General features: G+C 39.0%; 1 protein-coding gene across 1 annotated transcript in view; it reads right to left on the bottom strand.

Moving 5' to 3' along the window:
- Positions 1–16471, bottom strand: part of LOC104605083 (Vps51/Vps67 family (components of vesicular transport) protein) — a 62029-nt gene that overhangs the window by 32615 nt on the left and 12943 nt on the right. Inside the window, exons 3-10 of the mRNA XM_010269700.3 lie at positions 15157–15211; positions 14969–15076; positions 14539–14637; positions 14352–14429; positions 13028–13105; positions 2378–2536; positions 1880–1965; positions 1680–1747 (exon numbers count right to left, since the gene is read on the bottom strand). Coding sequence (XP_010268002.1) covers positions 1680–1747; positions 1880–1965; positions 2378–2536; positions 13028–13105; positions 14352–14429; positions 14539–14637; positions 14969–15076; positions 15157–15211 — 731 coding nt within the window. The remainder of the gene's footprint in view (positions 1–1679; positions 1748–1879; positions 1966–2377; positions 2537–13027; positions 13106–14351; positions 14430–14538; positions 14638–14968; positions 15077–15156; positions 15212–16471) is intronic.

The following is a 16471-nucleotide window of genomic DNA, read 5'->3' as shown; positions in this document are numbered from 1 at the left end:
CTTCTACTAGTGTATGTCGACGATATACTTATTACTGGTGATGACTTGGAAGGGATCACTCAGTTGAAGCAACTTCTCAGTCAATCCTTCAAAATGAAGGATCTTGGTCCTGTGACCTACTTTCTTGGTCTTGAAATCACCAGAAGTGCTCGAGGATATTTTGTTAATCAGCACAAATATGCTAGTGACTTGATTAAGATGGCCAATCTCTCTGACTCGAAGCAAGTTGATACCCTATTGGAACTCAACCTAAAACTCAGCAAGGATGATGGACAACTCCTTCCTGATGCTACATTATATTGTCAACTTGTCGGAAGCATTATTTACATTACTATGACTCGGCCAAACATATCCATATCATATGTTGTGCAGATAATTAGCCAGTTTGCATCAGCTCCTTGACAACCTTATTTCTCTGCCGTGCTTCAAATTATCAGATATGTTAGAGGCACCTTATTTCATGGACTTTTCTTCTCATCTTCCTCATCTCCTCAATTGACTGCTTATGCTAGTGCTGATTGGGCTGGTTGCCCTAACACCAGAAGGTCCACCACTGGCTGGTGTGTTTTCTTAGGTGATTCCCTCATCTCTTGGAAGTGCAAGAAGCAACAGACAATCTCCAAATAATCTACTGAAGCTGAATACTGTGCCATGTCCTCTGTTTGCAGTGAGCTTGTCTGGCTTAAAGCCCTTCATGATTCGACCATTGATCACTCCGCTCCCATTCCTTTATTTGCTGACAACATGAGTGCGATCAAAATTGCCTCAAATCTAGTCTTCCATAAATGGACTAAGCATATAGAGGTGGACTGCCATTTCATTCAAGATCTTCTCACTACTGGTTATATATATCTTTTTCTTGGCGTGTGTGGACTGAACACACCCATCCATTTTCATGTGACTCACTTGTCTCTTCTCTTCTTCAACTGGAACTGACAAAAAAATGGTAATGCTTCTTACACCATCTCCCCCCAAATACTCCTCCCAATCTTCTGAGTATAGAAAAGAAGTGTTCAAATGTTATAATTGAAAGAGACTGAAATTGAAAGGGGATTCAAAGGCAGCCATTGGGTGGACAAAGGAAGATCAGGAGGTACATATTCAGGGAGCTAAGTGGGCCAGGGGTTAATGTATTCTTGTATGGTGGTTAGCTGAGGCTAGCCTTTTTTGGGTTTCCTTCTCTACTGTACTAACTTTTATACTGTTTAATAAATTCAGTACTGTTATTCATAAAAAAATGTTATAATTGACAAGTCGATTGTGATAGCCTTAGGTGCAACATTTCAGGTTAGCATTCCAACTGATATGGTCTTAGTACTGCCAATAAATTACCGTCACAAGTTCGCAACCAAAAACCAAAAAGAAAAAAAAAAAGAAAGAACTAATTTGGCTGAGGCCAAGGCTCTGTTTGTATAGGGTATGGGAGAGTCAGCATGCTCTGGTTTCTTGTTCTCCCATTCTTGGGAGTTTTCTATTCATACCTTTAATCAGATCCTGTTGAACTTGTTGCTTGTAAAATAGGAACTAATTTGGGAATAACTTATGAACTAAATATCTATTAGATTAATAGTTGTTATGATAATAGATGATAGAAGACTGATTTTTAAGGACTTTGCAATGCCAAAACCATGAAGTTTAAGTTATGGTGTGACAGTACATTATCATTGAAAATTACTTACGTAGCATTGCCAAAAGATCAGATAAGGAAACTTTTTTCTTGATATGCTGCTGAATGGTTTCAAAATGCCTTCAACAACAAGAAGAAATTGAATGTAAGTACAAAGCTAGTGCTCTTTCAGATGCTCCAGTGTTGATAGGAGTAACAACGAAATAGCATTCCAAGTAAATTGGGGACTGAATGCCAAAGATACACATGTACCTGGTAAATAGTTCCTGTGCAAGTTCGATTAGCTGGTTTTCTGAACCAGGAAATATTGTCTGATAAGCATGGACAGCTTCTCCAAACTGACCAATGGAAGCCCAAGTGCATAAAACCAAATTAACAAACCATGGTTATCAACTAAATGGAAATTTAATGCAACAAAGATATGATATAAGATTAACTAATGTTAGCCAATGATGTTTACTTATAGGATTAAAGTCAAAAGAATTAAGTGTGGAAATCCTTGAATGATTCATAATGTAATGATGATGATTTAAAGCTATTCATGAGATTTCTCCCAAATGTTGGTGATACATGAAAGAATTTATTGAAGCAAATTGACTGTTTGTTGTTGGAATTATAATTGCTCTAGAATGATGTAAACACGGGAGGGACATGTAAAGGGATTATATACAAATAAGCTAAAATGTTAAGTTTAATTGCACAGCCATATGTAGTCCAAAGCAAAAGCATCGGAGAATATAACAATTATACCTTTTTTATACTAGCCTCAGGTGGCACAGCTGGAGCATTTCCTAGTTCAGAAGGCTCATCTGAATTCAGTGTAGTAGTCACAGCTTCTCTAGATTCAAGCTGAAGGTCCACAAGGAAGTGCTCTAAATTCCCAAGTAGCTTTGCTTTCAAACTATCCACCTGTAAATATATGGCAAATCCATTATGGTATGCACATAAAAAAGGTAAAGGCCATTTACCTGGTCCCATCTATCTGGGGTGGGGTCTTGGGAGGTGTGGACTGGATATAATCCTATCCTTTGGCAATTTTTGCATAAAGTGGCCACTCCTAGACTCAAACTCACATTCTCATGCTTGTCAGCCTGAGATTTTACCATTAAATCAAGTAATAGCCCCTTCCTTACCAAATACACATCATAATCCCAAATTACATAAAAGAAAGATGGTGAAAGTTTACAAAATATTAACTTATATTTACGAGAGTGTAACAATGAAATAAAATTATATGTTAACAGAACACAGAAAGAAACCATATAAAAGATGCAATTTCAACATAGACACTGAAAAATTTACGTTTTTTTGAAGAGTAAAAATAAAAATTTTATTGATAAAATAAAAAACAGGATACAACTTGAAGAGGGGTGTTAAGAAAACACCTGACCCAACTACCACGACAGAAGGATTAGAAAGACACCAAAACTAACAAAAAGAAAAACAGAGAATCCCCCACTTCAAAAATAGCTAGTCTTCAGGTTCAAACACCTCATCATTTCCGTCATCATCCTTGTCCCAAACTTTTTCTTCTTTCCGTCGCAAATTCTTATTCTCTCTCTCTCTCTCTCTCTCTTCCCTTTTACCCTTTTCAAATGCTTCAATAGCTCTTCTAGCAAACTCTCCACCTCCCCAAAAGAAATGCCCTAAACTCTTGCCAATTCTTCCCTGTCCACCAGGCTCTCAAGCTCAACTTTGTCCCCCATCATCAGCTTGCTGAGACAAAATGAGACTACTTTCACCAGCTTGACTTCCCTCCTTCTTATCCCCTGACCGTGGCCTAACCTCTAGACCTTCCTTTGTCGGGATCGACGTTATCTCCCCTAATACAGCTTGATGCTCCTCCCCCATCCTTTCATCATCCTTCTTCTTCAATCCTAAGACTTTTAATCTCTTCCTCTTGTAGACTTTTTTAATTTATTGGAGGGTCCTTCCGTCTCAATCAATCCATCTTTTAGCCTTGAGAAAACCTTTGACACATGGACAAAATGAAACTTGTTTGTCTCTCTGGCTTTCTTCACGACGTCTCCTTCCTTGTTCACACTTCTTCGACCTAAATGGACTCCAATCCTACTGACTGAAATTTCCAACTTTTGGAAATCCTCGAACTCTATAGATGAGTCACATTTGTTGTCCTTGTCCAAAACCTCTTTCGCATTCTCAACACAGCAAGAATCAATCGACCTCTTGTCACCACCCCCTCCACAGACAGCCCTACCTACCATTCTTTCCTTGCCCTTCTGACCTTCTAAACAAACAGCCCCTTGGTTCTCCATCTCCAAACTCCATTGTTGTGAAAAAAAGGAAGAGAGCCCGACTACGAAATCACCAAAAGAAAGAAGCTTACCTGCTTGTTGGCTAGAGCTTGTCTTCTCCTTCTTCCCTCCACCACATTGCTTCCTTAGATCAAAACTTTCATCGTGACTTTGATCGATCTCCTCAAGATCCGCATGAACAATCCACTTCCCAGGATTTTCAGACTGAAACACACACCCAACTCTTCGATTCTGCTTGAACTTACTCTTGTTCAAGACCCTCAACTTGAAGCGAGGCATCTTCGAAATCTCTCCAGCATTGTTGATGATTTTGGCTTTTGAAACTCGACCCACATTCAGACCTTCAATGCCTTTTCCATCCCGAGACACCTCTTGGTCTTCTGAAAGTCCAGAATCCTCTTTCTCTTTCAACTCCCCCACTCTCTTTTTTTTCTTCTTCCATGTGTCCCACCAAGTTAGCCTCTGCCCTAACACCACTAGCATTTAATAAAACTAACTTTTTTTTTGAAGAGGAAATGAAAATTCATTAATTCAAAAAGAGTGAAATACAACACAATTGGTGACAAGGTGTCACCACTTCACACACAACAAGGCCAACTCTAATTGAGTACAGAAACTAATCTAAATTACAACAACTGAATTTCAAGAGCATTCCAAAAATTCTCCCCCATCTCTGATCTGCCAATTTGATCAAAATCTGGTAGCACCCAAACCCAATTCGCTAGTAGCTTCCCAACCAGAGCTACTAGTGTTTCAGTGTTCTTTGATCTGTCATCAAAGAGTCTACTGTTTCTTTCATTCCATAGAACCCAGCACACTTCAAAAGGAATGCAGCTGCAAACCATTCTTGCTTTTTCCTGTGACCTCTAAAGTTTGTTCAGGAAGAAAAGATTTTTGCTGTAGAACTTTTAAAACTTTTCGGATATCTACTGTCATTATTCTTTATGTGGCCCAAGGAAAAGTCCCTAGCCACACCAATAATATTTTTACTTCCAAAAATACCCTCATCTTCAACCTCACACTCCCCCTTCGACATGACTATTCGTCTTCCCTCCAAAACCGCCAGAATGCAACCAGACCTTCTTAGTCTCCTCACTCCACATCTCCATATTTTCAATCCATCTTGCTTGGTATGACCCTTCTACGACCAGTCGTAAGTTGAAAATTTCACCAGCAACTCAAAGAAACATGGAAGTAGGAACAAGGTGAATCTCTTCAACTTTGATTAAAATACAAGCAGCAATCAGGTTTCTCCAAGAAATTGTTCTAGAATCAACAAATCCGAATCTTCCTCAAATGTCTCCCATGGCTTTAAAGGTTTGGAAGCTCCACACTTGCAGGGGAATCCTGAAGACCATGATCCACACCATATTTAAAGGACCCATATCTCTAATTGCTCCAATTAAAGGATTCCATCTTCCAATTCTGAGGTCAGGCTCTTGAATCTTATTCTGTTCTCTCATCAGGATGTTGCTTGCCTCCCCCTCACTTTTGAAATTGAACAAAAAGAAACCAGCATTCAGCCTTCTTACCCGAAAAGGTTTCTCAGGTAGCCATTCAGCATCAGCCCACTCAATCTTCTCCATATCTGGGTCGGAATTTACGAAGTGAACAGCCAAGTTGTGATCCAGTAATCTGAGTTTATCTCTAATTTCTCCATCGAGATTCACTATCGCTTCATCTTTTATGCAGTTATCCTGTTCACTACCACAAGATATTTGATTCACCATTGAAGCTGCATTTCCCATACTAAATTAGCATCAAAGCACTTTCTAATAATGTAGACCTTTAGACTCAAACTTTGAATAAATGCACTATGAAGAACCTACATATGGTTGCTCCATGCTCACTTCCTCATTCAAATCACCATGCAAAAATGCATTTTTTACATTCCATTAAAGTAAAAGCTAATGAAAAGTAGAAACAATGCAAATAATAACATAAGCAAATGAAATTTTAGCAACAGGTAAAAGCATCTCAACATAATTAACCCTGTAGTTAATTATACATTTGTGCATAATATGTCAGTAAGATAGAATACAATGAATCTATTCAAAGTAATTATATAACTGTTTTTTCATTGATATATTCTTGGGTTAATTACTTAAAATATACCCTGCGGTTTTTAAAACTACCCAAAATATACCTTGTTAGATGGCTCCACTTGAAAAAAAATAGGCCCTCTGTTAGTGAAACATTTAGGGCTGTTTACATGTGATATCATGTGATTTATACTATCATAATTCCAGTTTTACCCTTCCATGGACCCTTCCTTTTTTCTGGGTGGAAATAAAAAAGTGGATTACTCTGGATCTGTGCTGGAAAAGGGAAAAAGACAGTGAACTTGGAGGTTTCTTTTTTCTTTTTGATCAGAAACGATAACTTTCATTAGAGATAAATTAAACTGAAATACAGAAGTAAACCCTTATTAGAAAAGGTTGGTCCAATAAACATCAAGCATTACAGCACTGCCCAATAAAGTCTCTCCCTTACAGTCCCTTGTTTTGCTAGGGCATCAGCAAAACCATTTGCTGATCTCCTTACCCACTTGAAACAAACATCCACCTCCCTTGTTATGCTAAGAATTTCCCTTATCAGCTGTCTATATTGCCAAATTCCCAGCTGCCCTGATTGCACCCACCTAATTACCAATTTGGAGTCCCCCTCTATCTCAATCTGCTGATCTGCTGTAGCCCCAATTGTTTGGCCAGTTTTACACCTTGATGTAGTGCCAAAATTTCCACTCGTAAGGAATCTCCAACTCCTACTAGACATGAATACAAAGCCATTATCTTGCCTTCATTATCCCTGAAAACACCTCCTATACCAGATGGGTCTGGATTACCTATAGAGCTTCCATCAAAGTTCAGTTTCACCCTTTGTTGTGCCAGTGGGGACCAAACTTCCTGAATCATAGCTTTGGAAGTAGTAGTAGATGCCACAATACCCCAACTTCTATAAACGTCTTCAACTGAGAAATCCTTAAAAAGACCACAGGATTTCAACCAATGGATAACCTTAGTAGTTACTCCTTCCACAACCTCTTCCTTGGATCTACAACTACCTTTGAAGATCCTATTGTTTCTTTCCTCCCACACTGACCACAATACAACAGCTCTAGTGGTTGTGGCTCTCCACATAATCCTTCCATGAACCGTTGGTTGCCTGCAAAAAGCTGGATCAAAGAGGTTCACCACGCTCGAGGAGGGAGTCCAACTGCAGCCAAAGAGAGAAGAGAACCAAGAGCAAATAAAGAACACAAAGGGACATGAGATTAGTAAATGTAAAATTGTCTCACCAGAACCCAAACAGAGACAACAAACATGGGGGGAGAGGCACATATTTGGCCTCTTTTTCTGCAATAAACCCAAGGTGTTGCTTTTTTGGAGTGCCACTTCCCAGCAAAAGGCCTGAATTTTTGGGGGTATAAGGCTACCCCACACCTCCTTTGAAGGAAAGTTCCCTAGAAGGTTAGAGGTCTAAAGTAAAATGTTATAGAAAGAAGAGCAATAGAAAAAACCAGAAGGGGAAGGGGTTTCCAAATTCTGCTATCTCTACAAGACTGATCAAGAAAGACTTCCCCTAATTGAGTGATCAAATCATCAACCATCCTCATTTCAGAATCCCTTAGACCTCTTCTCGACCCCAAATCTCAAGAGTTATCAAAAAATACTGAAGAGATCACTTTTCTTTTGTTTTTTAGACAAGGAGTAAAATCTACCTCTAAGGGAGTTTTCACCAACCCAAATACCTTCCAAAACAAGACTTCATTTCCAACGTAGACATCATATTTGAAATAAGGGAGCATAAGAGGCAAAATACCTTAAATAGCTTTCCAAGGAGAACACTGAGAAGCCCTAGGGTCGAGTCTTGCATCCTAGTCGTTATCTGCCAATCCATAAATACTAACAATCACTCTAGATCAAAGTCTGTCCTGTTCCATCGGTAGTCTCCAAATCCATTTCCCCAGCGGAGCCGTGTTTCTTAAGTGATCCTTCTTAGTATCCCCTGGTTCCCACAAGAAAACCCTCATTATCTTCTCTAACTGGTTAGCTACTTTCATTGGTACTCTAAAGGTAGACAGGAAATAAACTAGCAAGTTGGCCAAGGTTGACTTGATTAAGGTTATCCTACCCCCTAAAGAGATGTAATTCCTCTTCCAATTTGCTAACCTCTTGGAGAATCTTTCAATCACAGGGTACCAAAAACTCTCAACCATTGGGTTCCCTCTCAGTGGTAGCCCCAAATATTGTAAAGGCCAACTCCTCACTTCACACCCCAAAATCCTAGCTAGGGAATCCACCTCCTCTCCCCCTAAATTGAGCCCTACCACACAACTTTCAAATTGAAGCACTAGACTATTAAGTTCCGTAATTCCCCTTCCTCCCCGTCACAAAACAAGATGATGTCATCTGCAAATTGTAAGTGTGTGACCACCACCTCCTCCCTACCAATCCTCCAACCTCTTGTCAAATTGTTAGCATCAGCCCTCGAAATCATGGCACTCAAAACATCAGCTACTAGGGTAAAGAGAAATGTGGACAACGGATCTCCTTGCCTAATACCCCTCTTTGCAGGGAAGAAACCCCTAGCTACACCATTCACCAATATTGAGAAATGACATGAAGAAATGCATCCCTTTACCCATCTGCACCATCTCTCCTCAAACCCTCTCTGCTTGAGAACCTCTAGTAAAAAATACCAGTCCACCATGTCATATGCCTTTTCAAGATCCAATTTGCAAACCAACCCCTTTTCCATTCTCCTCCTCTTCATCTCAACACATTCATTGGCAATAAGTATTTGATCTACAATTTGTCTTCCTTCTACAAAGGCCCCTTGATACGGTGAAATTAGAGACGAGAGGATCTTTTTTAATCTTAGTGCTAGGACCTTAGAGATGATCATATACATGGTTCCCACTAGGCTTATAGGTTTAAAATCCTTTCGTTAGAGAGCGTCCTTCTTCTTAGGAACCAAGGCAATAAAAGTTTCATTTGCTCCCAAGTTAAATTTGCCTCTCTCATAGAACTCTTCAAAAACCTCCAACAAATCCTCTCTAATTATCTCTCAACAATCTTGATAGGAGGCAATCAAAAAACCATCAGGCCCAGGAGCTTTAGATCGATCCATGGAGAAGATTGCATTTCTCACTTCTTGGGCCTCAAATCTTTTTTCCAAAGATTCCAATAAGACACTATCTTTCACCCTCCACTCCAAGTCCTCTAAGCTCTCACTAGGCCTCCCTGGGTTGTCATACACTAATTTGAAGTGATTAACCAAAGCTTGAGCTATATCCTCTTCCCTTGTTGACAATTGCCCATCCCAGTCCAATTTTGAAACAAAATTCTTCCTTCTCCTCCCATTTGCCAACGAATGAAAAAACCTTGTATTAATGTCCCCTTCCTTTAGCCATTTGCACCTGGATTTTTGCCTCCAACTTATCTCCTCCTTCCTAAGAAGATCTTCCAGTTCCTGTTTCAAATTCCATCTTTCCACCCTACCCTCTTCCCCCAGCCTTCTTTCAACTTCTAGTCCATCTAACTCCTGCACTCTCCGACTGATTTCCACTTTCCTTTCCTCTATTCTACCAAAAACCTCTTTGTTCCAAATCTTGAGTCTAGCTTTCAAGAGTTGTAGTTTCTTGTAAAACCTATACCCCTTCCATCGGAATTCCACTTGGTCCACTTCCTGCCATTCTTTTATTAGCTAGAACTCTAGATGAAGTAACCACATGTTTTCAAACCTTAAATGGCACGGGCCTCCATCCACTCTTTCTTGAGACAACCTGATTGGGCAATGATTTGAAACAGGTCTCGGCAATGCTGTAACATCTAAAATCCCCCATTCAGCTTCCCAACCCACTGTAAAGAGGAACCTATCTAAACGACAACAGGTAAGCCTTTCTTAGAAGTTTGACCAGGTAAAATTTGCTTGCTGAAGAGGGAGGTCCCGCAATTCAAAATTCTCCACAAAGAGATTAAACTTCCTCATGCTAGATGTAATCCTACGACTGGGGTTATTGGACTCATTCAAGAATATTATTACGTTGAAATCCCCACCCAAACACCAAGGGTCATCCCACAAACCCCTAACAGCTGCTAGTTCTTCCCAGAAACCTTCCCTTTCCCTATAAGAGGTGGGGCCATAGACATCAGTTAACACCCAAGCCCACCCATCTTCCTCTCTCTTCAATTTTATTGACACCGAGAAATTCCCAATTAATTCTTCTTCACACTCCCAGTCTTCATTTCTCCACAAAGTAATAATTCTCCCTGAAGATCCCCACAACTGTGCAAAGGCCCAACTCAAATTTCTTGTTAACCAGATACTCCTCACCCATTTCTTGTCCACCTCAGTCAATTTTGATTCTTGTATTAAGACCACATTTGGCTTTTCTCTTCTCAAGAAGTCTCTGATCACTCGCCTTTTCTTTGAACTCCCCAAACCCCTTACGTTCCAGCTTATTAACTTCATGGACAAACATTTCAGGTTGCCCCAACCAAACCACCCTCTTTACTCCTTTTTTTATCCTTCCTACCCCCACTTACTTTATCATAATCCACCCCACTCTTTAACCTCTCCACCTCACTCAGCTTTTTCTTCCTCTTCTTAGAAAGCTCTCCTACCTTCTTACTAGACTCTTCCACCTTCTCCTTTCCTTCTAGTTTCTTACCTAACCCCTTCTTCTTCTTTTTCCGTTGTCCTTTTGGTTTTCCACTGTATCCACTTTTCTCCACTGTATTGGGATTTTGAATAACCTCCTCCTCAACCCTACCCTCTTTCTCATTCAGCTCCTCTTCCATTCTGATTCTAAATAGTTCCAAGATCAACTCCCAAATTTTGTCCCCTAGTTCTCTCTCTTCTGCTTCAAAATTTCTCCCCCACTACCTCTGTCACTTGCCCTTGATCAAATGAATTGGTAGACTTTATAGCTGGGTTGGATTCACCTATAGGCCAGACACACGCAAGACTTGGGGAAACAGAGTTAGTAACCAAAAACTGAACCTGAAACAATCCAAACCTTGGGAGGAAGAAGACACAATATGAGTTGCTGGAATAGCCTGAACCCCCTTTGTTTGACTTTCGCTGGGAATAGGACCCTTGAAATCAAGACCTGGATTGACTGCAGTGGGAAACGGGTGGTTTATAGCTCTACTCAGAGGAACCAGATTGCCAACACACACCGTACAAGCACCCATTCCCTGGTCTTTACAAAGGATCGAATCCCCTTTTCTCCCTGTTTCAGTTTTCTCCTCACCCGAGCCTGTTTTCTTTCTTTCCAACTCCTTTATAGGCAGAACCAACTCTCCTGGAGGTGTACAAGCCTCTTCTTCAAACAGTAACTTTAATCCTGGGTCATCTTCCTCCCCAATCCCTGGACATTTACTCTGTATACTACCATAGCTGGACTCTTCAACATACAACTCCTCTTTTCGTGACTCATCATCTACACTTACCCAGTCTGAAACAGAATCCTCCTCACCTAACCTCATGCGATTATATCTCAGATTAGGTTTATCTGGGCTAGTAGAGTAAGAGACCAGTCTTGGCTGCCACGCTAAAGTCGGACTGGTCTACACTTAACCAATGTATCACCCTAGGCGCCACACACTCCTTGATTTCTTGTATGCTTCTCTCCTTTTCCTGAAAAACTCTTGCATTTCTCTCTTCCCAAATAGACCAAATCAATGCTGCTCTTGCAAACTCCCACATTTTTCCATCTTCTCTGTATTCGATTTGATTTCTTAGTTTTCTTGCTTTAGTTTTTGCCTGGCTCAGGTTTGATCTTTGTTTTGGTGATTTTGAAAGGGAACTCAATCGAACCATTTTCAAACATCCAGCATCTCAGAACTCCACTGATGCAATGCTGAATAAGCATTTGTGTACTGGTTTGTATTGCCCTGTCTGTAGTTAGACTCAAAAACACAACAGTTGCCATGCAACTATACTTATCACCCTGGTTGTATTGTCCCATGATTCAGCACAATTCGTGTCCCATCTGTCATCATGAATTGCCTCCACAAGGATCTAGTCGTGCACGTGGTAGTCAAAGCTCAAGATGTGGGAGTAGAAGTCACAGTGCTACTTGTTGTACCTCTAGTAGCAGGGAGAAGAGTGGGGAGAGTTTGGGAATGTAAAATACATTTTCCTTGTTGGGGCCCTTCCACAGTTCCGCTCATCAAGTTCTCATTCATCATGGTAAATCAGGTGGAAGCAAGTTTATTGTTTACACAGACTTGGGTAATGTGAAAGCTGCAGCGGATACTCTATTGGTGTTGAATTACCCTTCAGCGGAGGTGTCTGTTTCTTTGATGGAGTGTGTAATGACATAAAAGCAGGTACGGCATGCTTGGCTATGAGTACAGCTGGAGTCTTTATTGAGGCATGTGCTGGGCCAGTGAATGGGGATGAAGCCATTGTGGTGGAAGCATGGTTCATTGGCATGCGGTTCAAATGGCAAGGAATATTCAAGCTTCATTGATCTGAATTTTTGGCAACTGTCTAATGGTTATCTATGCAATTAAAGGTTCCTGTAGGGTGGTGGTGCCTTGGAAGATAAATTGTATTATCAAAGATTTGAAATTTATATTAGGCATTCAGAATGTGATATCCTTTTGTTTTATCCCTTATTCTTCAAATGTTATTCTTCCTGTGTTATCCTCTGTTTCTTTATCCTTGTTGACCACTCAAGTACGGAGTGGGTCCCCTCTTGATGTAATTTTGTTTACAACTTTACCATCGAAAGCGCCGGAGATTGGATGTTGACAGGGTAGAGAAACTCTCTGAGTCCAATGATCAAATGTATGCGATTTCGTTTGTCCAGAAACAACAAAGAGGAAGATTAATGATGTCAGTCAAGTGCATGTTTTGAAATTTTAATTTAGGATATTTTGTCCTTCAATTTTTTCCGTCAATCTTAACAAATTAAATGCTTTAATTAGGTAATATTTAAGTAGTTTGGTGAAACCACAGGGTATAGCAAGTAATTAACCCTATATTCTATTTAACTATTAACATGTATATATCCATTTATATTCTGTACTAAGTAGAATGCTGTCCATATAAACTAAGTGTTCCAAAAATCTTAACAGGAAATATATACAAAAAGTTCAGTACCAACCGGAAAGTCCAACTGCTTGAGAAGCAATACAGCCTCTGCTCTTTCATTTGTCGGTTCAGAATCTGAGAATAGCTTCTCCTGAGATGGAAAAAACAAGAGAAAAGGAAAAGGAGGCATGAAATTGTAATGTGCTCATCCTAAAAGAAAAGTTCTTTTTATTAACAACTGTTTATGTTTTATTGGTCATCCTAAAATAAAAGTGTGGAGGTTATGGTGAAGAATATAGAGAATGAACTTCAATAGTATAACCCTTGGGAGAATAAAAAGTTCATCTATAACATCCAATGTTAAAATCAGATAACTGTTCAAAGGATACCATCAAATGGAGTCTGTACACATTGCCATCTTATCAAAGTTTCCTTCTGATTTTTACATCTTATCCCATAACTCCTAAACAAACAAGGGTTTATAGCTGCATGCCTGAAGCTAAACTGAATTCTCAAGTACTATAATTTCCTGTACAAGTTATTTAATATTGATAATTCTGCTCATTGCACCGTGTTAGAAGCAGAAGCCATAGTTTTCAAGGCACCAGGGTGAGGCTAGGCGACAGGGGGGCGCCTTGTCACCTAGTCGCCTAGGTGCCTAGGTGTCGCCTAGGCAATGGATTTTTTTAAGTAAAAACATGTATCCTATAGTAGATCCCTAGGTTCCATAACCATATTTCCTTAATAAATATCCATAATTTTCATAAGAAAAGTATAAACTTCATGTTAAAGTATAGAAAATCAACATATTCCAACATATTCATGAGAAGAAAAAGAAGAAAGAAAAGAAAATTTAAAAAAAATATATAAGGGCTGAACCCCTATTTCTGTTATAGGAAAAGAATAAAAGAAAAGGTGGACAACATTTTAGTATATAAAAACACAAAATTAGTAAAGAAAAATAAGAAAATGTGTTGATTGGACAACATTTTATGTTCTTCCTTGCTTATTGGTTCAGGTTTTAAACCCTAACAAATAAGAAAATAATAAAAATAAATTAGTATATAAACACACAAAATGAATATTTTAGTTTAAAAATGCCTATTTTATAATTATAACCTCAAAAAAATTAAGAATATAAAAGTTTTTTATGACACGCTATAAAAAACTACTTGGCGATTAGGCGAGGCGAGGCGAGCCTCCAAGGGCGCCTTGTCACCTAGGCGTCACCTTGACAACTATGGCAGAAGCCTTGATAGATGTGCAAACCCTTGTATCCAAAGGAAATAGTTAAATCAATTATAGTGGGGAAAAGAACATAACTTCTGATTAAAGCTAATCCAAATTTTGGACTGCTTCCCAATAAAGAGGTAAAATAAGCCCAAAAAAGAGTGTACCTGAAGTTTCTTTGTAACTATACTCATTGCCTCTTCGGATGCTCTCTTGCAATCATGGAAGGATGAGTCCCCATATGCCTAGAGAAGAAAACAATAAGAACTATCTTTCTCATGAATGAGAAAATTTAAGTTAAACAAAAATAGAATGCAAAGGGGGAAAAAGGAAAAACAAGTAAAAAAAATTAACCTTAAAAATTGGTGTGGCTCCAGTAAAAAACTTGACTGCATCTGCATAAGCTTCTGATTTGATACACTTTCCAAGTCGACTGGGAAGATCATAAATGAACTGCTCTTTTCCACAAAACATGAAATCTCTAGTGACTCATACATGGCCAACAGGCCAAAACTTGCATGAACTATCAGATATGAGAAAAAGACACCCCATAGCGTGATGTCTTATCTAAAGATAAGCCCTGATGCAGCATGTGGATAAAAATACAGAACTTCCTTAAAGCAACACCAGATTTTGATACCAATAACTTCTGCATAGTGGCACATAGCCTCCACTTAGCATGTCCTAGGTAAACTCTTACATGGATTATGTCATTCGAACAATTTCTTATTACAGGACCTACAAAACAGTCATGGCACAAATAATTTTATGGTTCAATTTATACCTGTACTTTCCTTAGAAGGTTCCTGGTGCGGTGCAATTTCTCTATATGTTCTCTCTTTTCCAGAAGGGATGTGTTAACCCTATCACTTCTAGATTGCACAGACATAATCTGCAGAGGTAGGCCAAGAAAAGGTGAACGTTTTTTCTAGTTATAGAAATCAACAAGTGAAATAGCAATTCTCTAACCACCTTATCAAGGAGTTGCTCCATGTTTGTCTCCATACCTACAATATTATTTTTCATCCTGTAACAGAAAAAGGAGATAAGTAACCAAACTGCAGTTTTAGGTTGATATTACTCAATCTACTTCTACTGAATAACATCTTGAAAACACAAATAGCAGACCACTCCATAAGAGTGTCACCACAATTTTCTCCAGCAATAAAAATTCAACAAAAAACATCCATAAAAACAATACACTTCTTTAATCCATTCAAAAAGAGACCAAAAACCATCTCCAAGACCTTTTGACACACCTTCAAATCCTGGAAATAAGAGAATCCAATCCACAATCCTTCTTCCATAAAACATTGCAGTTTGATCTGTTCCTCGAGCTTTTCTTCAAAATCCTTCTATTTCTCTCTTTAAAAAAGTTGTGTTACTTCAAGTTGTTAGTGTGATGTTAATCTTCTTGCTTTCCTAATCCTATGATATTGAAGCCTCTACACTGATATCTCTTTAAGGCCCTTGAGGCAGGCAAATCTAACCAAGTGCATGTTGGGCGTTTGGAGGCAGTGCCACTGACCATAATTTTTGGCCTGTATATATAATGGGATTAGTTTTATGATTTTGGTTGCAGTTCATTCTATTTAGGATTAGGGATGAAAAAACATTTGTATTTGTCAGTGGAAATTGTGCTTTCTGAGATCATATCTGCAACAATTAGGGCTTCAGTTATTCAACATGTTTTATCTTTTTTCTTTTAAAAGTTAACTATTACTAGTGCATAATCACCAATAAAAGGTAACTTAGAAACATACCAAAAAATACAAGGTAATTTAGAAGTTCATAGACCATTACAGTGTGTAAAACACACAAAAATGTGTACAAAAAGTAACCCAAAAAGCAAAATTGTAGAAGGTGCACCCCTAGGCCAAGGCTTGATGTGACCTAGTCACATATCTAGGTAAACCTGGCACACACCTTTTGAAAGGAGCTACACCTAGGTTGAAGTGAGGTGTATGTCTTAAAATGTGCCTTGCCTTTGCACTTAGGCTTGCCTTTAAAGCACAGCTAAGCATGAGGTAAGACCTGCTTTTCTCGATTGTCACTTAAGTCAACCACATTTAACCCTACAACATAACATATGAGAGAGAGAAACATAATGTCCTCACTTTACAACGAAATAGGCATATAAACATGACATGCAAAATACCACCCACACCTCCCAATATAGACTTCATAAATTCCTCCAAAGTAAAGGCCCAATCTAGCATCATGTACCCCATGTGTACACAAGTATCCCCAAGTAATGATGCACCCACTAAGAATCTTATATTACTTT

This window comes from Nelumbo nucifera, chromosome 4 (assembly GCF_055504915.1).
Source record: "Nelumbo nucifera cultivar China Antique chromosome 4, China Antique-T2T, whole genome shotgun sequence".
Taxonomy (NCBI): domain Eukaryota; kingdom Viridiplantae; phylum Streptophyta; class Magnoliopsida; order Proteales; family Nelumbonaceae; genus Nelumbo; species Nelumbo nucifera.
The sequence above is the reverse complement of the archived record's forward strand: the minus strand, read 5'-3'. Positions and strand labels throughout refer to the sequence as shown.